Raw genomic sequence first — 26,528 nt, forward strand, 5'->3', positions numbered from 1 at the left:
GTCACTAACCCCCGTGTCACCCCACGGACACAGAACTGGTTCCGAACCTCCTCAGAGGCCAGCCGGAAAAAGAAAAACAGGGAACAGCTTTCTTCCAGCAAAGAGGAGAAAAAGAAAAGCACAAACGGGAAGAAAAGGGGGAGAAAACCCAAGGAGAGGCCTCCAGAAATGTCCCCGAAGGGCAGAGAGAGCGTGGCAGCAAAGACTAATCACAAGAAAAGCCTCGAGCACTGGGAAGGCTCCCGGGGCAGCCCCGAGGGGGACGAGCTCGGCCTGAAGCCCCCGAGCCAGCGGAAGGGAGGAGCCAGCAAGATGCCCGAGAAATGAGCAGCTCAGAGACTCGTCTCCGAGGATTCGTTTACAGCCCAGGGTAACAGGGTGGGGGTCTCTCCCAGTTTTATGTCCCCTCCTCCCCATCCCACCTCCTCTCGCCCCACCCTCCTCTCACCCTCTTTTTACAAAAAGAAAAAAAAAAAAGACAGAAAAAAAAAAAAAAGACAGAAAATACCAGTTAACCACTTTAAACAAATCACGGACCTTGTTTCACACTGGAAAACAAAGAGGATCAAGGAAGCTGGAACGTTCTCCACCCCCTGCCCATGTACATAGCCCTCGGTGGGGCCCCGCTGCCTCCCCCGGCCCGTGGTTCCCCTCCCCTGCGCCAACCTGGTGACGCTTGAGCGAAAGAGAAGTGCAATAGCAGCGGGGTCCCGTGGGCAGGGACCCTCCCCAGCGGCTCCAGGGGGAGCTGCCAGGCTGCCCAGCGGCCTCCCAGCTCCAGGTGGTGTTTCCAAAGATGTTTGAGCCGGCCGGGAGGGGATGCTGCGGTGCGGGAGGGTTGGCAGCGCTTCCCCTGCAGCCGCGGCTCCGGGGGAAGGTGCTGGGCAGGGAGCGGCTCTGAGGGCTCGGCAGGGTTGGTTTGTTTGTCTGCAAGGCACGGGCAGAGCAGGGAGCAGGGGGAGGGATGTGCACTGGCGGTGTGAGCAGGAGAAGGGGTGCTCTGCAGCTGGTCAGGCTATAGAGGGTTTAATGGGAAGTAGTGGGAATGCTGTGGGCACCGTGAGAGTGGCAGCGCAGCCGTGGAGGGGGTGCAGTGAGGGAGCTGTGCCTCGGTGCTGGGGTTGTGTGTGCCGGGCCTGGAGTGCTGTGATGGCAGAGACACGATGGCAGTGCCAGGGTCAGGGGGAGATGGCAGCCAAGGAGCTGCCCCCCAGCCTGGAGGCATCCAAGGGTGATTCCGGGTCCCACTGTGCTCCATCCTGACGGTGCCATCATCCAGGAGGGAGGAATGGAGTCTCAGTTCCCCAGCTGTGGCCACAGGGATGGGGCAGCATCGAGAGACAATCATGGGTCCTGCTGTAGGATGAGCCCAGTTGCTGCCCAGCCACCTCACACTCCCCTTGTCCTTTCGGGCTGGGACCGACCATAGGAGGAGTCTCTGCTTCCAAAGATGCATCTGAGCCCCTGACCACCCTCCTCAGGGTGGCAGGTCCCTGGGGTGCCATCCCTGCTTGTGCTCTTCCCTGGAGCTCTCCTTTGCTGACCCTGTCATCACACCTTGCTCCAGCCCGGGGGAGCCATCCCTGGACCGGGGTGTGCCCGTCTCCAGACAAAACCAGGCTACCTCGGTCCTTGGGAAATGGGCACGTTTCCTCTCAGTAGCACAACAGAAAACCTTAAATTGATTTTTCCCCTATGCAGAGCCAGGAAAGAGGCATCAGAGGGGGAGCTTCTGCTTTTGCTTTTATCAATTCAAACCTCAGTCCTCGCTTTCCTTCACTGCTCCTTGTTGCCCACCAGAGGCTCGGTATCATTGCCTGCTGTGAGCAGCAGCTCAGTCACAATTAACATCCTCCACTGGCAGGTTATTCCAGCCAGGGAGGGAGGACAGGGGTGGCTGAAGCCAGGGTGGCTTCTCAGGGTCCAGGGCCCCTGCTCTGTCCACAGCTCTGGCACCTGGATCCACCCTCTGCATTGCTCAGTGAGCCGGGCACGTGCCTGTGGCTGAGGGAACTGCCTGAGCATTGCTGGCTGTGCTGGGCCTCGAGGCAATTAGTGAGAAAGCTTAATTAGTCACTGCAGCTCAGCCTGGTCGCTCCTGCACTTCATCAGATCATGTTTGGATGGTGTCACTGGGGTAGATCCTGCCTCCCTGGGGAGCAGGGAGAGCTTTGGGAGCTGTAGGACAGCTTGGAACGGCTCACAGGCAGCAGCAGCAAGGGGAGCACAGGCAGAGCTCTAGGTCTGGCACTGAAATCTCTGTGAGGGTGCAGAGGGAGCCTCTGGATCCCAAAATCATGTCCTGCCATGGAGGGAAGCCCCCAGGAGAGCTCCATGTCCTGGCCTAGGGAAGGGAGATCTGGGTAGCCGGGGCTGCTGGCTTGGATGGTCACCACACAATCCTCAGTGTCTCCCCTTGGGCATGGCCTGGGACTGTGCTCTCATTAACATGCAATTAATTGGCTTCTCATTGATTAAATTAACTGGCAGCACTGTGCTCCACAGGCAGGAAGCCCTGGGAGCTTCTCAGGGCAGGGTAGACATGGGAAAGGGCCAGTTCAGGGGGTCATTGTGAGGTCCAGATCAAAATCCACCCCTGCTTCCATGATGAGTGTCTGGCAGGAGCAGGGACAGCTGCAGTGGCCTCACAGAGTGACACCAGCCTGGAGGGGACCCAGGGACCATCTGGGGTCTCAGGGCAGGCAGTGGGAGCAGCAGTGCTGGGGCTGTCCCTGTCACCCTCAGAGCACTCACAGCCCCAGTGAGGGCAGCACCATGGTCAGGAGGGAATTCCTATGAGAAAGTGAAATCTTCAGGGTTTTTTCCCCACTAGTCATCACTCAGAGAGGAACATGTTTCCCCCACCACACTTTCTCCATGAGGCATCCTTTACTCTCCTGCTTGTCCAGGGAAGGTTCCAGAGCAATGCTGGGATCCCCAGCACCTGCCAGTGCCACGACAGGTGAGCTGGCAGGGCCAGGTGACACCACAGTGTCACTGCTGGGGCCAGCAGGTTGTGCCCCTTCACGTGCTCCCAGCGAGGCAGTGCCAGAGGGGAATCCACCTTGATCCACAGGGACAGGCAGAGGCTGTGGGACCACGTGGGGAATGAGTTGTCCTGTCCCCTTCCATCCCATCACCCATGGGATCTGGGGATTTTGTCACCCTGGGCACTGTGACACTGTGCTCCTGCACCTCCACTTTTGGGTAAACCCACCATCCCATCACCCATGTCCCCAAGGAAAGGGTTAACCCTCCATGGGAGCAGGCATGGGCTGCAAGCCTGTGGGAAGTCATGGAAAGCTTGGATTATGGGGAAGTGGGGAACCTCAGCTCCAACACCTGCCCTGGTGAGGTTGGCTGTGTCACAGCAGTGGATGGAGCTGCCTGAGCCTGGAGCATCTCCCACCCCCAGGAACCTTGAGAGCATTTTGTTCTTTTCTTTCTCTCCTTGTGACACCCATCCCACGGCATATCCGAATGTTTCTCGTCGATGCCAGTTATTAGTGCATAAGTGTATTTTGGGGAAAAAATTAAAACAGAAAAAAAAAAACACAAAAAAAGGAAAAAAAATTTTCAATTTATCACTTGTAACCATATATATAAATATATAAATATATATATTAAAAAAGTGTTTATTTGCAAAAAATAAAATTGTTTTAACGGTAAACTATCTTATAATAAACTCCCGATTTGTGATGATCTGTTCTTTTGTTAATCATTGACAAATCCTCAGTTGGAGAGTACTGTCCGAGCAGCTCCGAGCGGCGCCGAGGCGCTCCCTGTACTGTATGTATGAAACAGCTGTATCGAATAAATGGTTATTGATTTTTTATTAGCACTGTCAGCGCCGTTATTGGGCACTTGGGTGGGATTGTTGGACAAGGGATCCGGGGGGTTTGGGTTTGTCCTTCCTGGCAGTGGCTGGGAGCATGGAGCATGTGGTCACCAGCCTAGGGGTGCCCCAAAACTGGGATGGGAAGGTGAGGGCTGGTGGTGCCAGGGGGATCCCAATGCCCACAGCCCCCCACTCCATGGTAGAAATCCCCCTAAAGCTGTTTCCAATCCACCCATCAGCAGCATCCAGCGTGCCCTGGCCACATCCAGCCCAGGGCTTCTCCACCCTGGGGAGCTCTGCGGGACCCGGGGCCACCCCCCGGCTCTCCCAGCGTGGGAATAAATCCTCTTCTGCTCCCTAATGGCTTTTTTGGCACGGAACCCAAGGCAGGGACAGATTTAGACGGATTTCTCTGCTGGCTGAGAGCACAACCCTTCCCCACGGCGCTCTCGGCTCCCCAGGGACGGGAGGGGACCCCGGGAGCGCTGCTCGCCCCCAGCCCCGAACATGCGGTACCGCAACAAACCCCAGCCCCGGGATGATGCTGAGTAAAACCAGACCCCAGCCAGCGCCCCGGGACCCCCACGGGGCCGGGGTCCTCCCAGCTGTCCCCAGTGCCCAGCGACATTGTCAGAGCCCGGCTCACCCAAACCGCGCTTCCCCCCAGCTGCAGGATGGTGGGGGGCGCTCTGTGCTGCGTCCCTCAGCGCCTTGGGCAGGGATGCTGCTGCGGAGCCCCCCATAGGTACCCACAGCATCACTCTGAGCCCCACAGCACCCAGCCGTGCCCAAAACACCCAGCTATACCCCAAACACCCACCCGCACCCCACAACGCACCCCTGTGCCCCACAGCACCCAGCCGTGCCCATATAGACCCATCTCCCCGCACGGCTCTTACCCACGAGCACAGCGCCCCTCCGTGCCCCCCAGCGCCCCCATGGGTGCCCAAGCCCCCCAAAGCCCTCCCTCCCATCCCGCACTACAAGTCCCGGGGATCCCCGCGGCAGCGCCGCCCCCGCCGCTCCGGCCCGCTCCGCCTCTCCCCGCAGCACCATGGCCGCGGCCCCGGTGCCCGAGGGGGCTCCGGTGGAGCCGCACGACAGGTAGGACCCCGCTGGCTTTTCCCCGGGATGATCGCTCCGGGACGGGACCGGCCCCGCGGCGCCCCGGGGCCCTCGGTTCGGGTTCGCCGCCGGTTCGGGGCTTGCGGTGCCGGTGCCGTCCCCCCCGGTGCCACTTCCGCGAGTGGGGCCTCCCCGAGCCCATCGCTCCATGGAACCCCTGAGCTTTTCCCACCAGCCATTTCTTCCCACCCCCGCTTTATCCCTTGTTTATTTTCATCCTTTCCCCCCCCCCCTCCCTTTCGTGTTGTTGCCTTTTCCCTTATTTACCCTATTTTATGGTTTTTGCCCTTAATTTCCCAGCTGATAAACCACAGCCTCCCATGTTCCAAGCTTGCTCGCACATGCATCCTCTCCATCAAGATGAAGAGTGGGACAACCTAAACTTTTTCACCCCAAACCCCCATACAGGGTGATTGCCTTCAGCCCCTCCACCCCCAACACTCATGTTTCCCCTCGATTTTCCACCCCCTTTTCCAGCACAAACCTCAGGGGACTGACTGCTCCCAAACATCAATTATCTGGGAATTGCATTTGGAGCATCAGTGCTGCTTTGGGGATGTGGCAAAGCTTACAAGGATGGAGCATCCCTGTATCCCTGCTTGTAGGGTACCAACACCCCACCAACCCTGGAGTCAGTGCCAGAGCATCCCTCCTGTTCCCATCCCTCCTGTTCCCATCCCTCCTGTTCCCGTCCCTCCTGTTCCCATCCCTCCTGTTCCCGTCCCTCCTGTTCCCATCCCTCCTGTTCCCATCCCTCCTGTTCCCGTCCCTCCTGTTCCCATCCCTCCTGTTCCCATCCCTCCTGTTCCAGCAGCTAAGCTCATTGCTGGCAGCTGCCTGTGCCCTTCCTGTGAGTCAGTGGTGGATAGTGGGGAGGATGAGGATGAGAGGAAGGAGTCTCCCTGAGTTGTGCTGGTCGAGTGAGGGATGAGTAACTGGGTTGTGTAACAGAGCCCCTCCACCGTGGCTCCCACTTGGTATAAATAGCAACGGATAATTGGGTTTGCAGAGGGAAATGTTTGTCCTTTTGTGGTGAGGGAGCAGAGACCATAACAGAGCTGGAAGCTCTGAGCGTGGAGCTGCTGAGATGAACCATCAGCTCCAGGGGCTCCGGCCAGGACAGAGCTTGGTACAAGGCTGGGTAAACTGGGAATGACGTTCTGTGGGTTCCAGGATTGGCATGGGTCTGACATGTGACAGAGGGATGGCAGCCAGGTCCCTCCATCCCTTGTGTGGGTTCCTGCATCCCTCAGGCAGGTTTCTTCATTCCTCAAGCAGGTTCATCCATCCCATGGGGAGGTTCCTTGATCCCTTGGACATGTTCCTCCATTCCTTGGCTCTGTTCCCTCATCCCTTGGGATGGTTTCCTTGACAGGGAAGGCCCGGCCAAGAGCTGGCACACATGGATCCAGCCCAACTCAGCAATGGAGGAAACAAGTTTCACCTCCACGCTCCTGTGGTGCTGCCCCCAGGATGGGATCAGGGAGCAGAACCCTCTCCTGGGAGCAGGCATCCTTCCACTGGGGGCTTGGTGTGCCTGCAGCACTGACACCAATCCAGTGACAGTACTTGTGACCAAATGAGGAAAATCCACACGCAGTCCAGCTTCCATCCTTAAATCCCAGGGGAAACCCACCCAGCAGCTGCCAGCACCAGAAGGAAAAGGGGATCCTGGCCTTTGTGCCTGCTTTCCTCTTTTGCCATATTTTAAGTCTGCCATTAGAGGAGGGATTTGCTTAAAAATCACCAGGAAAACCCCGGAATTTCAACTTGTGCAAGAGCTCAGAAGCTGGGAAGGGGCTTGGGAAGCAGAGATTTGTGCCAGCAGGAAGGCTCAGTCCCAGCTGGTCTTTGGAGCCAGGGTGTCCCACCTGGGAGCCCAGTGGGAATGGTGGGTGGGATGCTGGGAGAGTTGCTCCTGTGGCCTGGACATTTAACAAAGGCAGGAAAAGTGGCAGCAGGAGCAGGAGATAAGGAACAATGTCCCTGGGCGAGGGCTCCTCGCCCGTGTCCCGTGTCCCTTTGCTTTTCTGCTTCTTTAATGAGAAGGAGCAGAAGTGGCTCCGGAAGAGAATTTTATTTTTAAACTTCTGAGAGAGCTTTTACAGCGAGAGGGGAGTCCAGGCAGAGACCAGGGATGGAAAAGTTCCTTTGATCATCGCTCCCTTCCCTGACTTTGGGGCAGCAGCTACGGCTCATTTGGGACAGGTTACCCCAAAACCCTCCTGTCCCTGTCCCCTGCCTCAGGACCAGCCCCTCATTTCTGGTTCCCATCAGGTTTCCATCTTTTGAGATGATGCTCTGCAGGTCCCATTGGTGAGCAGGAGCAGGAGGGGTGTCCTGATAATCTGGGAGGCAGTGTGTCTGCCCTGCCTCTGGAATAACCTTGATGCCTTGAGGAGGAGGAAAGGGTCTTTTTCCATGTCTGGCCCCATCTCCAGGTGTTGGTACTAAGCAGGAGGGAGCTCCCTCCCTGGAACCCCTCTGCAGTGGGTGTGCAGGGGCCAAGCTCCTGTCTCACCATGCTGGCGTCTCACTCGGTGGCCATGGGACTTTGTCTGGGTGCTCTGTGCCCCTGGCAGAGCCTGGCTGCCCTCCAGTGTGCCCTGTGCCACCTCCTCCCTTCCTTGGCAGCCAGAGGCTGTATGCTGAGAGCTGCTCTGCCCCAGTCTGCTCCACGGCTGGCCTGGACCCCCCTGCCATGGTGCCAGCATCTCCCACCCTTGGCACATGTCCCACCCCTGAGCAGCCTCCTGGCTCCCTGGGCTTCCTGCAGCTTGCCCAGGCTGCCTGCCCTCCCTGGGGAGGCCGCTGCTGGAAGAGGAGCTGGCTGGCTGGGGGGGCAAGGGCAGCTGGCAGGGAGGGGGTGCTGGATGGCGGGCACAGCCCATGGGATGTTATTCTTAGCCACCAGCAGCCCTGGGGTGTTGAGTTTCACCCACTTGTTTACTCCAGGGCTGAGGGGCAGCTCTTGGGGAAGCTGAGTGACATGGGGGGACCCTCAGCCAGACCCCCCATCAATGTGAGCCAAGGGAGAGGGGTGAGGGGTGAGAATCCCAAACCAAAAAGCCCTACATGGCCAGCAGCCCCTGGCCCCCAGCCCCAGCTGCCCAACCAGCTGTGTGAGGGGGGCTGGCTGGCTGGGTACCCCCTGCCCTGGGCTCATCTCCCCCTGCAGCCCCCTCCCCAGAGGTGTGCAGGAGTCCCTGGGAACTCACCGGTGCTGGGGGACGTGGATGCCACTGTCCAGGTGCCCTCCCTGCCGAGCCCAGGGTCCAGGAGAGCCGGGCACCCCCAGTGCCAGGGGCAGAGGCGCTGGGCTGGTGTTTATTGCCTGTGCTGGGGGCGGTGAGGGGAGGTGTCACCTCATCCCCAGCCCCCCTCTTTTTCTTTAATCAAGCCAGTGCTATTAATATCAGGTAATGAACGTAATCTGGAGGTTAAGCTATCCTCTTATGCTGCTGACCGGGCACAGACACTCCCCCTGCTCTGCTCCCTTCTCCTGCCGCCATCTTCCAGCCCTCAGCCCGGCCCCGTGGGACCCTTCAGTGCCCCTTGCAGGGGGACACTCCCTCCATGGCTCTGTGCCCCGAGAGTCACCCCGGGAGCCCCGCTGGCACAGCCCCTGCCTCACCCTGGTAGTGCCAGGGGCTGTGGGACAGGGGCTGAAGTGTGGGCAGGGACAGGGGGTGACACCCTCAGTCCAGGCTCAGCCCTGGGCTGGCAGCAGGGGGACATGAGCAGCCCCCCAGCCTTCTCCAGCGTCCGCATCTCCGGCTGCTGGGCCCTTGGGCCAGATGGAGGGTGAGTTTTGCTTTGGTTTTGGGTGGAATTTGCTGGGTTTCATCTGTTTGTTTGCTGGAGTGAACTCTTGGTGGCTCCTGTCCCAGTCCCTCAGCCCCAATTCCTGTCTGAGAAGATTGGCTTCCCATGGGACGTGGCTGCAGCCAGCTGGGCACCTCAGCAGGCTGTGGGGGCTGCTGGGGGGTCCATGGGCTGGGAGCACAGTCTGTGGGGTTGTTTACAGGGTGCAGAGCCCAGGACATGCTCTCCTGGCTGCTGCCAAGCTCAGGTTTGGGGCTGTGCCATCTTTCCTTGCTGCAGTGGGTGCTTTTGGGACCTGCTGCCTTTGCTGTGCCAGCCCAGGGTGCTCAGGGGTCTCTGGAGGCAGTGGGATGCAGAGAGGCTGAGCACAGGGTGCAGGGATGGTGATGGGAGCACAGTGGGAAGGAGAGGGGTGTCAGTAAATCTGTGCTTGGACTAAGCAGGAGCAAAATGCTTCCTTCATTTGTGCTGGCACAACAGCAGAGCTGGAGAGCCCTTCTCACGAGCAGGACCCCCCAGGCTTCCTCTGGGACACTCTGGCACAGCAGACCCCACATTAGAGATAGAAATGAGCTGAGATGCACACTCTGCTTCATCAGCCAAGGTCCTGGTTTATTCTTCCTCACAGCTCAGCCAACAGACTTCAGGTACAGCAGGCTCCCACTGTGGGCTTCCCTTGCAGGCTCAGGCTGAGCTCACAGCAGACCCCTCACAGCAGCAGTTCTCTCTCCAGTTTGATCAGACCTCCCCCAGCCAGCTCATCCTTATTGGTCACACCTGTGACCCATTAAGGGCAAGGCTGGTTTTGGTAATTAGCACAGCTGTGGCTTATCCAGATGAAGGTTGCCTGTAATTCCTTCTCCTACAGTGCTCTAGCAAGGATGCAGCACCTGCAGGGAAGGCAAAAGCATCCCCAAAAGCTGGGGACAGCCTGGAGAGAGCTGGTGGCAGCCAAGCCCTGCAGGAAGGCTTGGCAGGAGAGGGGTTGCCAAGCCCAGGTGATGTTTCCTTTCCTGTTTGTGTGGCTTTGGCAGCCCAGGGGTTTGCTCTGCTGGGGAGGGTCTGTGTGGGACCAGGACCCTCCTCTGGCAGAGCAATGGCATTGGCCCCAGCTCTAATCAGAGCCCCACTCTCTGTGGGCTTCACCTTGTGGGTACAGGGCATTGCAGGGGCTCCAGCACTGCTGCAGGGAATTTCTGTAAAGGAATAGGGAGGAATGGCCAGTGGGGATGGCTGAGATCAGCCAAACCTTTGGAGCAAGAAGAGCCCCTTCCTGGCAAAGGCAGCCATGGAAAACATCTACAAATCTTGAAGTGTAACATTAGGAGAAAAGGCATGACCTTTGGAGAACTCCAGGAGAGCCCTAAAGCCCCACAGCCATACTTCTCCCAAATAAATCATGGGAATTGTGGATTTGAGAGGTGTAGAATATCATGTGCCTGTTGGGGTTACAGATGTAGATGAGGTGTAGAGGTACAGGTTTAGGTGATACTGATGGAAATGTGTAGAATTTTGGTGAAAGTCCAGAATTATATGGATGAGATAAGGCAGAGCACCAACTCTTGGGGTGGGATTCAGGTGCTGCAGCCCCAGCTGTGCAGGGGGAGGATGGCTGCACTCCTCTCCCAGGGGCTTGTCCCTGCATCCTGCAGCAATATCCCTCTCTGGGTGTGCTGCAGGCACTGGGAGCAGAATGGAGAGATGGTGGGAAGGCAAGATGGGGCTGTGGCTGTAATTCTGGGCCCTGGTGGAGCTGTTGGAGTCCAAGCCTCTTCCTGCTTGCTGAGAGCTGGGTGATGTTGATGCTGGTGGGAGCAGAGCTCCAGCTCCAAAAAACAGAACTTCATCCAACTCAGAGTCACTTTGGGGATGGTGGCCAGGGTCAGGATGTGCAGGCTGGCACAGCAGAGCTGGGTGCTGTGTGACACCAGCCAAGGGGCAGAGCAGCCCCAGGGGCTCTCCTGTCTCATGGAGGCTGACGTGCAGTCCCACAGGAGCAGCAGCCGAGCTCAGGCTCTGGAATGAGCACAGTCCCAGGGGAGGGGCTGGGATGTGGATGAAAGGAGCCGCTTCCTGCTGTGGTAAACAACTGTGTTTGTGTCACCTCTGCTTTCATCCAGCTGAAGTGACGTTGTTTGTGCCCCAGCACCAGCCCTGCTGGCATCACCCGTGGGACAGGAGACCCAAACATCCCCCCTGGGTTTGCTTCTCCTCATAGAAGGGGCCATTTTTTCACAGGAAGACACCCCAGAAGGTTTCCTGATGGGTGTCATCTCTTGAGGCTGCTTTTAAAGAGTCATACTTGGGATGTTTTGGGCTTCTGGTTGAGCCTGAGCCTGGCAGTGCTTGGAGCTGGCTCTGTGTGCCAGGGATGGGGTGTTGGTGTCCTTGTGGGGAGCTCCATGAGTGCCCAGCTTAGGGTGGGCATCGGTGGGAGAGCTCCTGTCACAGGGGCAGGAGCTGCAGCCTCCCTTTTGCCAGCAGGAGTTCAGCAAAGCCAGGCAAATCCCTGTCTCCTTGCCTGCCCCACAGGGATGTGCCAGGGGTAGGGATGGTTTGCCCTGGGCATCCTGCCATGCCAGGGGGATCCTGCAGTGCCCAGGGGGTTTGTTTGCCATGCAGGGATGAGGGATGCCGTGTCACTTCACACACAGCTGGCCCTTCTGAAATTTTGAGCTTTATCTAAAATTGTTCTAAAAAGGGCTGGGGGAGGGAAGGGAATTAATCTTCATACCAAAACAGCTTAAAATTAACCCAAAATCTGTAAAGCCCTGCACTTTAAGCCCTTTCAAGAGCAAGCCATAACAGAGCAGCAGCAAAGCCCTGCTGGCTGTGCTGGGCTGGGCTGTAACAAACAGTGACGGCTTGGAGCCAGTGGTGCCCAGATCTATTGATTTCCCTTCCAGCCCAGTCATGGCTGGGGAGAGGAGCAGCAGGAGCCAGGAGAGCCCTTTGCACTTTCTCCCAGGGAGCAGACATCCCTCTGGGGCAGCAGAGCAGGAGCAGGGAGGAGCAGGCACTGGTATAAATAATCCTCCCTGTCCCTTGGCTGGCAGCTTATCTCCTGGCCAGAGGCCACTTATCACCTCCAGGCCACAGCTCTCCTCCTGCCAAGCTGGAAAGGGCTCTGGAGGGTGCCTTGTTCCTCTCCCTCTCCAGCAGGGAAGATAAGGGAGAGTGTTCAGCAGTTCAGGGCTTTGGGTGAGCTCAGAGCTCTCTCAGCTCCCAAGGCAAAGCTGATGGCTCTGCCCAGCTTGCAGGCTTGTCCCTGGGGGCTCCAGACGCTTGGGGGAACTAGTTCTAGGGTGTGAGTGGAGCCCTCAAAGTGGGGAGAGGAAAGGGATTGGGGATGGGAGGATGAGGATGGTTGTGCTGTAACCCATGTGTTTGACAGTGATCCCCAAGAAAGGTCCCTGGGCACACCAGGGTGGGTTGTTGCCCCCTGGAACACACCCCTCAATGCTTTGAGAGCTCACTGGGGGATTTATTTCATACAGACATTCCTCAGACAGCAGCACTTTAGGCATGGATCTTTGCATGGCACCTCTTCCAGGCTCAAATTGCTTCTGTGTGAGAATTCCTGGATGTTGTCTGAGGCTGTGGGTGCTGGTAGTGGGGCTGTGCCCTTCACCTGCACAACTCAGAATCCCCAAAGACCCCGCTCCCACACCCAGGCAGGTGTGTCCTTCCCCCTCAGGGTAATTTTCCCCTCTCTCCGCACGCAGCAGCAGCAGTGCAGAGTCCCTGGACAGGCTGTACCCCGCCGTGGGCTCCTCCAAGCCGCCCCGCAAGCGCACCACCAGCCAGTGCAAGTCGGAGCCGCCGCTGCTGCGCACCAGCAAGAGAACCATCTACACTGCAGGCCGGCCCCCCTGGTACAACGAGCACGGCACGCAGTCCAAGGAGGCCTTTGTCATAGGTGGGTCCCCTCTGCACCCTGCCCCTGCCCCGTGGTTCTCCTGGAGGTCTCGGTGGGAGTCCTGCCCCGCCACATCCTTGGGAATTGGAGAGGAGCAGGGGGAGTGCCTGTGGGTAGGCCTGCATTGACTGGCTGGGCTGAACCTCAGAGTGTGCATGGGTTGTAGGAGATCATGCTCTGCTTCTTGTTCCCTCAGCTCCTGTTGCCTGGGCTGTCACAGGTTCCTAGGGAGTCAGTTTGGACTGGATCCCATGCCAGCACTCCCCATGTTACATAACCACCTAACAATGGGTTTCCCAGCTTTTGCTGGGCACGTTGCTGGCAGTTCCAGTACATTCCATTTGACATTTTCCAGGATAATCTCTTGGAGTGCCTGTGACTTCCCTCTTTGGAGGTCCCTCCAGCTTAGTGCAACCATGCAGGCCCTGGGCTCCAGCCTGTGGTGGGAAGGGAAGGGCTGTGCCTGGGCTTGGTGGCTTCATCACCTTTTCCCTGGCAGGACCTGGGCTCCAGCCTGTGGTGGGAAGGGAAGGGCTGTGCCTGGGCTTGGTGGCTTCATCACCTTTTCCCTGGCAGGCCTGGGAGGAGGCAGCGCCTCTGGGAAGACCACAGTGGCCACCATGATCATTGAAGCTCTTGATGTGCCATGGGTGGTTCTGCTGTCCATGGACTCCTTCTACAAGGTGAGGCTGCACCCCTGTTGGCCTGGCCAGGCTCCTCAATTTGCTGTTGCCCAAGGAATCTGTGGTTGCCCCATTCCTGGAGATGTTTAAGACCATGTTGGACAGGGCTTGGAGCAACCTGTTCTAGTGGAAGGTGTCCCTGCCTATGGCAGGGGGTCAGAATGAGATCAGTTTTAAGGCTCCTTCCAACCCATACCAATCTGGGATTTTGTGGTAACCCCTGGTAAGGAAACACGTTGTAGATTTAGGCGCAGCCATGTGGTTTTCCCTTCCAGTGTCTCTTGTGGGGCAGGGAAGAGTGGCTGGGCACAGCAGAGGGGAGGGAGCTGCCCTGCCATGTGCCCCAAGCTGTGCTCTGTGGCAGGTGCTGACCAAGCAGCAGCAGGAGCAGGCAGCCAGCAACGACTTCAACTTTGACCACCCCGACGCCTTCGACTTCGACCTCATCATCGCCACCCTGAAGAAGCTGAAGCAAGGCAAGAGTGTCAAGATCCCCATCTACGACTTCACCACCCACAGCAGGAAGAAGGAATGGGTATGGGACACTGAGGGGGGTGGGACAGGGTGGGGATGGCCAGGGCAGGACAGAGGGGGAGCCAAGTGCACCCCTCCAGCCCCTGGCCTGTGCAGTCTGATTGGTGCTGTCACCCCCTGCTCTGTGCCTGGGTGTGTTTTTTGGGGGAGCTGTCACAGTCACAACCCAGAGAGATCTCCTGGGACAGGGCACCTCTGACCAGATGTTCTGTGCCTAACCACATCCATTTTGACTCCACAGAAAACCCTGTATGGCGCCAATGTGATCATCTTTGAAGGCATCATGGCATTTGCAGACAAGGAGCTCCTGAAGGTGAGGAAAGGGTTTGTGGCAGTTCCAGGGAGAGAGGGTGGAACCTTCTCTTCCAGGTTACACCAGATGCTGCAGCACTTCCCCAGGTTGGAGAAATAGGGTTTGACTGTCAGAGGAAGAGCCCCTGGCAGAGGTCAAGTGTTTCAGCAAATACCTCAGTCTCAGCTAGTGCACAAACACAACTAGAAACAGCCCACCTCCACTGCATGCTGCAGCTTGCACAGCCAGAGGCAAAGTCTGCTGAACTTCTGCTGCACAGAGCCTGATGTTCCTAGCATGGAATCATCCAGCACTTCAGGCTCTCTTGGGGATTATTTGGATATATCACAGGATCACAGAATGGTTTGTGTTGGAAGGGACCTTAATGCTCATCTTGTTCCACCATCTGCCATGGGCAGGGACACCTTCCACAAAACCAGGTTGCTCCCAGCCCTGTCCAACCTGGCCATGAACATTTCCAGGGATGGCGCAGCCACAGCTTCTCTGGGCACTCTGTGCCAGGGCCTCACCACCTTCACAGGGACAAATTTCCTCTCAATACCCATCTAACAATTCCTTCTGGCATTCTGAAGCCACTTCCCCTTGTTCTGTCACTTCAAGCCCTTGTCCAAAGTCCCTCTCCAGCTCTCTTGGAACTTCTTTGAATATTGGAAGGGGCTCTGAGGTCTCTCCAGAACCTTCTCTTCTCCAAGCTGTACAGCTCTCTCAGCCTGTCTCCATCCCTCAGAGCATCTTTGCAGCCCTGACAAATGCTGCAGCGGGCAGTGAGCCATACACAGGCTTAGCCAAGCTCTGTCTGAAAAGTTTCCTCGCCTGCCATTGGGTTGCACTTTCCTGGAGCAAGGATGACCTCCAGTGGACAGCCGGGTGAATCCCCCAGGAGACTCCACTCAGCATCCCCACTCCTGCCTCTTGCAGCTAAGGGCAGAGTCATGAGCTGCCCTGCTGTGCTGGGCTCCTTTCCAGCATTAATTCCCTGCTTGTGAGGGAGGCTTGCAATGAGATGATCTTTAAAGTCCTTTCCAGTTCAAACCATCCAAGGATTCTTTTGATTAGGAAGCCAGTGCTTGGTGTGTGTCACGGACAGTAACTCCTCATCTCCTCTTCACTCTTAAATAACATTCAGCCAAAGTGTTGGAGCTGGATAGCAGGAGGGACAGAGTTTGGAGCAGGACAGGACTCAGGGGACACGAGAATAAAGTGGCAGCAGGGGCCTCACAGCAGCACCAGCACCAGGGAAAAGCAGAGCAGGACCAGGCCCTGTTAAACAGCTGCTGGGCTGGGCTCAGCCCTGGTTGGGGTAACAGGGAAAGGTGGGTTGAGTCCCACACCTGACCAGGTGGGATTTGTCCCCTCCCCTCTCCTTTCAGCTCTTGGATCTGAAGATATTTGTGGACACGGACTCGGACATCCGCCTGGTGCGCCGCCTGCGCAGGGACATCAGTGAGCGGGGCCGCGACATCGAGGGCGTCATCAAGCAGTACAACAAGTTTGTCAAGCCTGCCTTCGACCAGTACATCCAGCCCACCATGAGGCTGGCAGACATCGTGGTGCCCCGAGGTACCTGCCCAGGGCACCTGTGACAGCACTGAGACCCCACAGCCCCCTGCCCTCAGCTCTGGGCTTTGGGGTTTGCTGACCCCTAACCCTAACCATGGGCAGAGCAGTGGAACCCTCATGGGGGTAAGGCTGGTGCCAAGCAGATGTATGGGGGGAGCAATGGTGTGGCAGTCCTGTGTTCCCCTTGGCATGCCTTTTGTAGCTTCATAGTCCCTGGAGCTCTGGGCTTTGTGGTTTTCTGAACCCTAACCCCAGGTGTAACCCTAACAGACATGGTTTAGTGGTGGGCTTGGCAGTGCTGGTTTAATGGTTGGACTCAATCTTAGAGGGCTTTTCCAACCTTTACAATCCCGATTCTGTGATTTTATTTTTTTTTTGCTTTTGGGTCACTCCAGGGAGTGGAAACACTGTGGCCATCGACCTGATTGTTCAGCACGTCCACAGCCAGCTGGAAGAGGTGAGAGCTGCCTGGTCTGTGGGTGGTGAGGGGGGTTCACAGCCTTGCTGTGCTCTGGGTGCCCAGGTGGGAATGGCCTGGCTGCTCCTGTGCTCCAGGTGTGGGAGTTCCTGTGAACTCCTCCCAGTCCGGTGAAGGAAAATGCCTTCTCCCTGTGCTCTGGTCAGTCCTGGCTCCTCTGCCAGCTGTGGTCCAGCTGCAGCTTCCTTCCCTCCCTGGGACAGCAAGTCATGAGGGGACAAACCAGACACCCTCCTGTGACCCAAAGGATGTGTCCCCTTGCCTGCAGCCCTCCCAGGGCCAGCATTGCCCCAAACCCTCCACTGCTCTTGGGCTTCTCCTCTTCCCTCCCATGCAGACACTGCTGCACAATCTTTCCAGTCAGGAGCCCACTTCTCCTCTTCTGTGCTGTGTGCAGCTCCTGGGTTTCAAAACTCAAAGTCTCGTCACATTGGAGCCCCAGTCCAGGCACATGCTCCATCACTTCCCCACTGCTGGCTTTAAGTCTTCTGTTGATCCTGGGCCAGTCCTGACCAGTGGTTTGGGACTCTGCAATGAACTGATGGCATTTTGTGTTGCTGTCCCCGAGCAGCACAGTCTCCTCCCACCCCATAGCTTTGGTGATGTTTCAGTCATGGAAATGCTCAGAGTGGGAAGTGCAGAGAGTGTGACCTGGGTATAGATGCACTGGAAAGTACAGGGCTTGATTCTTTCAAGTCTTTTTTGGAGCTCCCAGGTGGCAGGAGCTGCTCAGGCCTGGGATGGGAGCTGGCATGCCTTGGCATCCAGCTTCCCGTGCCTGCTCAGGAGGGACTGCTCTTGCAAAGGTGTCTTGGCAGTTTCCTCCTCCCTGGAGTACGTGGCTGCCTGAATTCCCAGCACCAAACTCTGGTTGGGAAGGTGGTTTCTAAACCCTCGGTCACAGAAGAAGGCTGGAAGCCCCAGCATCTGTGCTGGTGCCAGGCTGAGAAGGGCACCCAGCCCTGAGGCAGAGGCAGGAGAGGGGAATGGCTGTTTCCCCCAGCTCCTGGGTCCAGCCAGGGAACTCCAGAGCAAACCCAGCACCCCCAGGGTGCCACTGCGAGCCAGGCAAGGGGTTGGCTTGGGGAGGGCTGTCCTGACCTGGGGAGGGGAAGAAGGGCAAAAAGGCTGCATGTGAATTCAGGAAAATACTCCTATTTTTCCTTTTTTTTTTATCTTGAAACGACCCTGGTGTTGACAATGCTTAATACCGGTTGCGTTGTGTCTTTGTGTTGCTGCCGCAGCGTGAACTCAGTGTCAGGTAAGAGCCCTCACTGTGTCCTGTGTGTGCAGCCCAGGCATTTCCAATGCCAGGCACTGCTTGGCCTCACCCCCACCCACGGCAGGACTGGCAGCTTGCAGGGCCTTGTCACCCCCATGGTGACAAAAGGCCACCTTCCCTAGGCTGTGGGATGGCAGGGACAGGGCTCCTCCCCCGGGAGGTACTGCCAGCCTGAGTGCAGACCCCTGAGGCTGGGCCAGGGCCAGGTTTGTACCTGGGGGTCCCCAGTCTCTGCTTTGCATCCTGAGAATCTCTTTTGTTTCTCTTCATCCTCTAAAATGAATGATTTTCAGAGCCGCTCTCCACCCCTGATGATTAAAGATCATTAAACATCAATTATTAGATTAGTCAAAGCATCTTGAGAAAAGGATAGAGACTGACTTTTTAAATGGGCAGATAGTAATAGGATGAGGGGGAACAGTTTTAAACTAAAGGAGGAGAAATTTAGATTGGGTAATAGGAAGGAATTCTCCCATGTGAGGATGCTGAGGCCCTGGCACAGGGTGCCCACAGAAGCTGTGGCTGCCCCATCCCTGGAAGTGCCCAAGGCCAGGTTAGATGGGGCTGGGAGTACCTTGGGATAGTGGGAGGTGTCCCTGCCTTTGGCATGGGGTTGGGAACAAGATCGTCTTTGAGGTTTCTCCCAGCCCAAGCCAGTCTGATACTGAGGGTGGTGGGAGCCCTGGGCCCCTCACTGCGCACAGGGATCTGCCTGGAGGCACCCAAAGGAGCTTGGCACCTTCCCATGGCCAGAGGTACCAACTTTCCCACAGCTTCTGCAGGATGCAGAACCTTTTCTGGAGGACTGAGAAAATCCTGCTGCCTAAGTCCAGCAGGATTTCTAAATTCTCAATATCTGCAGTTGGATGCTATAACATATATGTTGAATTACTTAACCTCTTCAGCATGGGGCCCCAGATGGGACTTCAGCTCTCCTGCTTCCATTAAGAAGCCACCTAGGCTTTCAGGTATTCTTTCAGGGAGCAGAGGGAATGCATTACTGAAGATGGGTTTCCATTTAGATCTCCATCATTGCATGGAGACACTCAACTCAAGTAACCTTAAGATTTACATTTGGTATACAATGAGCTTTTAAAATAACTCAGATGAACATGGAAGAGGCTCTGCTTTACTTATTTCTGCCTCAGCCAGTGACTTCCTAGACTAGACAAGTGGATGTTTTATTTTATTTCCCTTTGCTTGTTTAACACCCTGGGGCCTGATATTTCCATACAGACACGTAAGCTTCCCTCTGTGTCTGGAGGTCCAGGTGGGAAAGTGCTCTTTAGTATGAAGAGAAATTTGTGGCTTTAATAATGGCAGGAATAACATCAGAGAGGAGACTAATATGTGTGCAAATAGGTATGTGTATATAGAGACAGATAGATACTTAAACACACATAAAATTTCCTTTCTCTTCCTTAATCAAAGGATTGCTCAGTACAAGTGATATTCTTCTGCACTTAAAAATTGGGTATTTAATATATCCATAAAGTATTAGAAGTTTTATGATGGCAAGTTTGAAAAGGTAGCTCTGACCTCCAGAAGCACCTCCGTAATCACCACACCCACAGGTGGTTTTATGTTCTCTTTAAAGCTTCCATTTATGCCTTTGACAGAAAATCTGGGAAAAAAAATCTTGCAAAAACCCAAATCTGTTGCTGCTGCTAGAGCCCCAGTGCTTTACTGCTGCTGTGGTTTCCCCCAGCCCTGCTGTCTCTGCAAGAGGAGTGGGGTGGATGGAGAGTCACATTGAGTGAGATGTGCCTGGCAAACATGGGCTTTTCATCACAGACAATTCCCCATCTTCTTGTCTGGAATGGCTCCATCTAAATGTCACGGTTGTTCTGAAGTCACTGCTGTTTGGCAGTGGTGGGGATACAGGGAGGGCTTTGTGCTGGTAGGATAAAACCTGAATGCTCAGATCTGGCCCCAGTCCCAGGTGTCTCTGTGGTCCTTGTGCTCCAGGGCTGCCTCTCCTGGCCGAGTGACTGGCTGGGACAGGCAGGGAGTGCCTTTCCCCACTCAGGTGGGTGAATTCTGTGGGGTTTAAAGCAAGTGGCGCCTTCCTTGGACATGCAAGGCTTCTTTTCATTCTGAAACTACTGGCTCCTGAGGAGCATGCTTGCCTTCCCAGTTAATCCCTCAGAGCACAGCTTGGACCTTAGCATTCTTAGGCTATTTCTTGTCCAGCTTCCCCCCTGTTTGACTGTGCTCACTCTGGAGTTGTGGTTCCATCCCAGCACTCCCAGGTGGGTGTTCCTCCAGGAGCCTGGCAGCAGGAGCTGGAGCAGCCAGCCCATGCTGAGGCTCAGTGCTGCCAGCCCAGCCTGCTCTCCATCCCTCCTGCCACGCTCTCAGCATCCAGCCCGGCTCCTGGAGCCGCCGCTCTTTGCAGCCCGTTCCCCTGGCCAATCAATATTCCCCACCCCCAAGGTCCCGATCAGCTTGGCGTGCCCTTTGCCAATTGTGTCTTTAAATATCAACCCGTGGCGCAGTTTAATAGCCCTTGTTTGAAATGTCAGCCCTGAAAGGCAGCCGTGTACGTGTTTGAAATGCCTTGACTGCATCATCTCCTTTGTAGCTGGATGTCTCTTGTCTGCTTCCTGCTCGATAGCATGTTCCACAAAGAGCCAAGGATGCTCCCTGAAGCCTTCCTGGGAGATGGTCACCCCTTTCTCCCTCTCCCTCTCTCTCTTTCTTCTTCTTTCTATTTTATTTTCTCTTTAAAGCCTTTGTTCTCAGGGGGAAAAAATAAGTTTCCAAAATAAGACGTTTTCTTGACGTGCTCATGGCTGCCCGTCTGGATGTTCCGTCACAGGCCGGTGTTGGCAGAGAGGGACAGGAGACATCACAGTCCCTCCTTCCCTCCAGGATGGGCAGGAGGTGACACAGGGGATGGCTGCTGGAAGGGCTGAGCTCTTCCTCAGCCTGCAGGCCCTCTCCAGTCATGGTGAGCCCAGGGGAAGTAAAGTTGTCCCTTTACCACATCACCTTTAGCAGGTGATGTTCTGTTCAGAGACAGATTTCCCTCCACATTTCTTGTGTTCTTGGCTTTCAGTGTTCTCCAAGGCTTGGAGATGATGATCATGCAGGAGGGGGCCCCCCCCCGGCAGCCCACAAGCATTTTGCCTGGGAGCAGGGCAGGTTGGATGAAGGATTTTTAGGTTGGGCAAAGGTTTTGGGCCTTGAGTGCCTCTGCTTGCTCTGAGACTGGATTGGAGCCCTCAGTGAGGGCTTGGCATGAGCTCTCCTTCACTCCTCATCCAACTGAAGTTGGATGGGGCTTGGAGCAACCTGCTCTAGTGGAAGGTGTCCCTGCCCATGGCAGGGAGGGTGGAATGAGCTGATCTTGGAGGTTCCTTCTCATCCAAATCATTCTATGGTTGTATGTCACTCCAAACTGCAGGAGCCACCATTGCAGAGTGGAACTACCTGGGACACAGGTGGGACAGTGTCCCTGCTGTGGCTCCAGGACAGTGAGAGCAGACAGTTCTTTTCCCTCATGGAGCCAGGAGTGGAGCCAGTGCCGTGGAGAGCGGTGGTGACATGCCTTGGTCACCAAGGGAGAAGTGCTGTGTCTGCACAGTTCAGGTCCAAGAGCCATTGATCAATTAGGGGATTTTTTCCCCCTCTGACTAATGACAGTGCTTTCTCCTCTGTTTCGTGTCGTGTTTGTCCCTCTCCTCTTAAACTCTGGTGTCTCCTGTCTTGTCTCCCCTGAACATCCCTCCCACCGGCTGACCAGAGGAAGCTGCGCTGGGATATGTGAGGAGACAAATGCTTTTGGCAGTGTTTGGTTGTGACTAACAGCAGGGATGGGCGAGGGCTGTGCAGGGTGAGCTGCCTCACTAACCCTGCCAGGGCATCCTGGGGCACACAGCTCATGGGGTCCTGCTTTGCTGGGGCTGTGGGTGGGCCAGGCAGAGGTGGGGGCACTTGAAAGAGAAGCTTTATCCCAAAAATGAGAGCTGTTTCCCCAGAAAGCACCATGGGGAGACCCTCACGACACTGAGTGGCTTCCGAGCAGGGTGGTATCCAGACCTCCGTGTCCCCACACTGCAGGGGTGTGGAAGGAAGGTGGGGAAAACTTGGTGACAGAGGCTGACAGCATTCCTTGGGGGTCTGTTGACAGCTGAGGATGCTGGGAGGAGTTCCCACTGCTCATGGAGGTTGGAAAACCCTTGGTATCTGTGGCAGGGAGCCGGAGTCAGGTCACACTGTGACAGGAGAGGGGCTGCCCATTCCACTGGCATGGTGGGATGCTGTGACATGGACCTGGCAGTGATGGAGGGGAAAAGTGCCAGTGGCAAGCTCAATCCTGTAATTACCAGCTCCTCTGGTTTAGGCAGCAGCAGTTTGTCACCTGGGCAGACCCAACCAGGGCCATGTGTGGGAGTGTGGCTCTGTTGGGGGCCTGTCTCTGCCCAATAAAGCAGATGAGCTGGCAGCCCCCATGCAAGCACCAGCATCTGCCCAAGGCCCTCACCACCACATGTATTGGAATCCTGGGGGCTGAGAGGGGTTTAGGCAGGGCTGTGCCCCCAGGATCTGTCCCCAGGCTCTGGCAGGAGAGGGAAGGGAGAGCTGTGGGGGCAGAGCTGTGGGTGCTGCCAGCAGGGAGCATCTCCAAGGGCTTCTAACCTGTGAGACAGCAACTAACAGAGTGAGCTTGCTTCACTGACAGCAGGGCTGGGCCTTGAGGGCTGCTTATCCCAACCAGCAATGGGGTCTGCACATAGCAGGCAAGCCCATGAGGGTACCACAACCCATCCATGCTCTCTGCATGGCTGCCAGCTGTCCTGGAGTGTTCCCTGCATGGGGCTCTTGGCTGCTACAGAGGAGTGGAGCTGGTAAAGCAAGAAGGAGCCCTTAAGCCCACAGGCCTTGGGAATGTCTCATTTGGTGTTGGTTGGCCAAGACCAGGAGATGGCTGTGTGGATGGAGGCCTCAGGCTCTGCCCTCCTCCATGCCTGTCCATCTTCTCTGTCTTCCTCTCTGCTTGCGTGCCTTTGTGTGCCATTAATCCAGGTTTCTGCTTGATTTGAAATCTTAATCATGCAGTGCTTTCATTTGCTCTCTTCTCTGCCTCCCTGACATCTCTGTTTTTTGCTGGATGCAGCCACTGGCACGTGTGTGATCTGACGTGTGGCTTTCCAACCCCAGCCCTCCTCCCAGACAAAGTTGCTTGTCCATCCTGCCCAGCCTTGTGGAAGCCAAATGTGACCTTCTTCTCATTACTGCCACTCTCACAGGGAGAAGTGACTAATGGGGCTCCATTGTGCACTTCCCTGTGAATGGTGTTCCCTTGATCCCAGAATAGCTCCCAGCCCTATTCGTTATGTGGAATGAGTCACACAGAGCCAGTCCTGGCCAGCCATAAAGTCTTGAAGCTGTTCCCAATTTGGAATGGCCCAAGTGGTCTCTAAAATAGTCACATTCCAGATATGTGCCAGCCTGGCTGCCTGTCCAGTTCCTCGTGGCATCTGGCACTTGTAGGTCAGAGACAGCCACAGCAGCCCCTCCTCACCCCATGAGTCCAAGATCCATCAATAGATAAGACTCTGGAATAGGAGAAGGTTTTGATTTTATTTTCTACTTTCTTCCCAAACAATGGAAAGCAAGATGGGCCAGCCACCTTCAAGAGAAGCTGTGGCTACCCCATCCCTGGAAGTGTTCAAGGCCAGGTTGGATGAGGCCTGGGTTAACCTGGTCTAGTGGAAGGCGTCCCTGCCCATGGCACAGGGCTGGAACAAGATGGTCTTTAAAGTCCTTTCCAACCCAAACCACTCTATGATCCTGGGTGAGCTGTCCAGCAGGAAGGGCAGGTCCTTGGGCTGCAAGGTCACCCTAACTCCAGTGCTCCTGGTTTGTGGGTGCAGGTCCCTTTGCAGGGCTGGCTGCTCACTCGGCTCAGCTGGATGGCCTCTGTGTGTGTTTGCAGTGTGAGATGACATCTGGGAGGATGGCTCTGGCCATGTGCTGTGCTCCACCCTTTGGGCAGCCTTCCCCAGACCTTCTGACCATGTGTTTGGTTTTCAGGGCTGCCCTGGCCTCTGCCCACCAGTGCCACCCCCTTCCTCAGACCCTCAGTGTGCTGAAGAGCACCCCTCAGGTGAGGGGCATGCACACCATCATCAGGTAAAGCCCCTGCTGTGGCTCCTGGGGTGGGATGGGGCTCAGCTGCTGATAGGATAGGCTGGCCTGTCTTTGGGCTTCCCAATCCCACTTTTGCCTGTCAGTATGGTTTGAAGACACAAAATAGGGCAGATGATGGTGGCCCTGCATCGAGGAGCTGTGCAGTTACTGCTCAGTGATCCTGCCAACAGTTTTTCTGCTTTTTACCTTGAAACAGCGCAGTTTCAGGCTTAGATAGTGCAAACAAGGACCAGGAAGGGGCAGGGACTGCCAGACCTCTGGCTGCATCTCCTGGGACATGTTTTGGTCCAGAGCTGACGTTGCCTTTCCCTCCCCTCTAGAAACAAGGAGACCAGCAGAGACGAGTTCATTTTCTACTCCAAAAGGTTGATGCGGTTGCTGATTGAGCACGCGCTCTCCCTGCTCCCGTTCCAGGTGGGTTCAAGGCTGTAGGAGCTGGGTTTCCTCTCTGATTCCTGACCCTCGACTGCTGGGGAGTCCTCCAACCTTCCCCATGGACCAGTCCTTTCAACCCTCAGATTAAAACACACCAGGACTCCCCAAGGCCATGGAGCAGTGTTGTGGCCCTGGGTGACAATTCTTTGTCCAGCCTTGGTGTCCAAGGCTCCAGCCCCTATGGCTTGCTGACTCCAGGGCTCCCATGAGAGCCACATCAGAGCCCCTGGTAACTCTTCTCACTTGTTTTTTGTAGAGTTGCACAGTCCAGACCCCTCAGGGACACGACTATGAAGGGAGGACATACAGTGGGAAGCAAGTAAGTGGAAGCCATTTGGACCTGCATTGTGGGGCTGCACTGGAAGCCGTGGCTGCCATCATGAGTATGACACCCTGTACCACCAGGAAAGGCAGGCTGGTGACCAAGGGCGCCCTCAGCAGTGTCACTGTGCTGCCCATGCCCTCTCACTGAGGGTGGCCTGGGAGAGGTGCAGCCCTCTTGGAAGGGATGTGCTTTTAGATTTCCTATTAGAGTCCCCCGCTGCTGAGACCCAGTGTGGGGTGGTGGCAGCTCCTACCCTGTGTAACCACCCCGTGCATGTGCTGCAGATCACCGGGGTGTCCATCCTGCGGGCAGGGGAGACCATGGAGCCGGCTCTGCGCGCGGTGTGCAAGGACGTCCGCATCGGCACCATCCTCATCCAGACCAACTGCAACACCGGCGAGCCAGAGGTGAAGCCCTGGGCTGCTCAGGACGTCTCCTGGTGTTAACCTGTGTGTGGGGTGGGCCTGTGGCTCAGGTGTTTCCCGACAGCCCTTCAGTGACCCAGCAGTTTGTCTTGGCAAGGTTGAGTGCTGTGAAAGCTGCTCAGGTGGGTTTTGCCAGCAGGCTTGTGCACACAGGGGCTGGTTTGTGCTGGCTCTGAGCTGACAGCCAGGGACAGATAGGCAGGAGGGATCCTTCACTCCTCAAAGAGAAGGGCTCAGGTTGTTCCATTTGCCTGCAGCCTCTAAGCTGCTCTCTCTCTCCTCCACCCAGCTCCACTACCTGCGGCTGCCGAAGGACATCAGCGAAGACCACGTCATCCTGATGGACTGCACGGTCTCCACGGGCGCTGCAGCCATGATGGCAGTGAGGGTGCTGCTGGTACGGACGGGTCAGGCAGGGCTGTGCTCTGGAGCAACCTGCAAAGCACCAGCCACAGCCAAGCTGAGGGGATGTGCCTGCAACCGGCTCCTCTGTGGGAAGGAGGGTGTCAGGGCACACAGCACAGGCTGGGGTAACTCACCCTGAGCTGTCCCTGTGCATTTCCTGTAGGATCATGATGTCCCAGAGGATAAGATCTTCCTGCTGTCCCTGCTCATGGCAGAGATGGGTGTCCACTCGGTGGCCTATGCGTTCCCCCGGGTGAAGATCATCACCACGGCTGTGGACAAGAAGGTGAATGACCTCTTTCGGATAATCCCCGGCATTGGTGAGTGTCCTGCTAGGAAGGACTTGTGCTGAGGGGATTTTTAGTGCTTCTGGTGGGGAGGGGACAGGGTTGTCACCAGCAGTTTAGGTCTGGCCTGACATTACCCCGAGCCCTACTGCACTCGTGGGTCCTGCTGCCAGCTGGGTGTCAGGATCACCATGCTGGGTCTGGGGGCTGCAGGGCAGCCATTGCTGTGTCAGCAGCAGGAGCCATTCCCCATGCCATGAGCCTCCTCCAGCCCCAGGCAGAGAAGTCAGACTGGGACTGCTGGAGCAGCCTTGTGCCCACCTCCTTCCCTAAACTGACACCTTCCACGAGTTCACCCAAAATAAGCTCACTGTGTTCTGTCCTCACCTCTACTGTGCCAGGAAACACCTTCCACCGGGTGGTAAGCCAGCCTACAGGCTGCTCCAGTTTTGCTGTCACATAAACCTGCTCTGGTTCCCCTTGCCTGCTGTGATGAAGACAGGCAGCAGGATGGGTCTCTAGGCTCCCACAGTGCTGCACTCTGACTCTCTGTCTCCCCACAGGGAATTTTGGAGATCGGTACTTCGGGACGGACGCTCCTCCTGACTGGAGTGACGATGAGGATGCTCTCAGCACTTAGCTGGATGTGGAGGTGCCTCTGGCACCAGGCAGCTTCAGCACCGCACCTTAACCCCTCTGTCCAGTGCAGATTTCTCCTTCCTCTCACCAAGCATAGATATTTTTTTCAAATCTTACATCGGAGATCTAGGGCATATTTTTTCAGAGAAACGTAAATCCTAGTTTGACTTTATGGGCAGTTGCGTGTCCCAGCATAGAGCGGAGTTAATTTATTTTAATTTAAATATTTGCCTATATAACTTATTGGAGATATTTTATAAAGAACAATAATAAATTTTTTCTCTGGTTTTCTTGAA

At 56.1% G+C, this 26,528-nt stretch overlaps 2 protein-coding genes across 2 annotated transcripts in view; both read left to right on the forward strand.

Annotated features, from left to right (window-relative positions):
- ZNF512B (zinc finger protein 512B) overlaps positions 1–3,835 on the forward strand; it is a 30,027-nt gene extending 26,192 nt beyond the window's left edge. Inside the window, exon 17 of the mRNA XM_058036125.1 lies at positions 34–3,835. Within this exon, the coding sequence (XP_057892108.1) occupies positions 34–327 (294 nt within the window). The 3' untranslated portion in view covers positions 328–3,835. The remainder of the gene's footprint in view (positions 1–33) is intronic.
- Positions 3,836–4,866: 1,031 nt separating this feature from the next.
- Positions 4,867–26,528, forward strand: UCKL1 (uridine-cytidine kinase 1 like 1). The gene is made up of 15 exons (XM_058036120.1): positions 4,867–4,942; positions 12,514–12,707; positions 13,284–13,390; positions 13,755–13,925; positions 14,166–14,237; positions 15,608–15,797; positions 16,193–16,254; positions 17,520–17,536; positions 23,600–23,698; positions 24,037–24,130; positions 24,408–24,470; positions 24,761–24,883; positions 25,191–25,298; positions 25,470–25,626; positions 26,157–26,528. Exons 1-15 carry the CDS (start codon positions 4,893–4,895, stop codon positions 26,231–26,233), a joined length of 1,584 nt encoding a protein of 527 aa, XP_057892103.1. The 5' UTR covers positions 4,867–4,892; the 3' UTR covers positions 26,234–26,528.

Source organism: Melospiza georgiana, chromosome 17, assembly GCF_028018845.1.
Source record: "Melospiza georgiana isolate bMelGeo1 chromosome 17, bMelGeo1.pri, whole genome shotgun sequence".
NCBI classification, from domain to species: domain Eukaryota; kingdom Metazoa; phylum Chordata; class Aves; order Passeriformes; family Passerellidae; genus Melospiza; species Melospiza georgiana.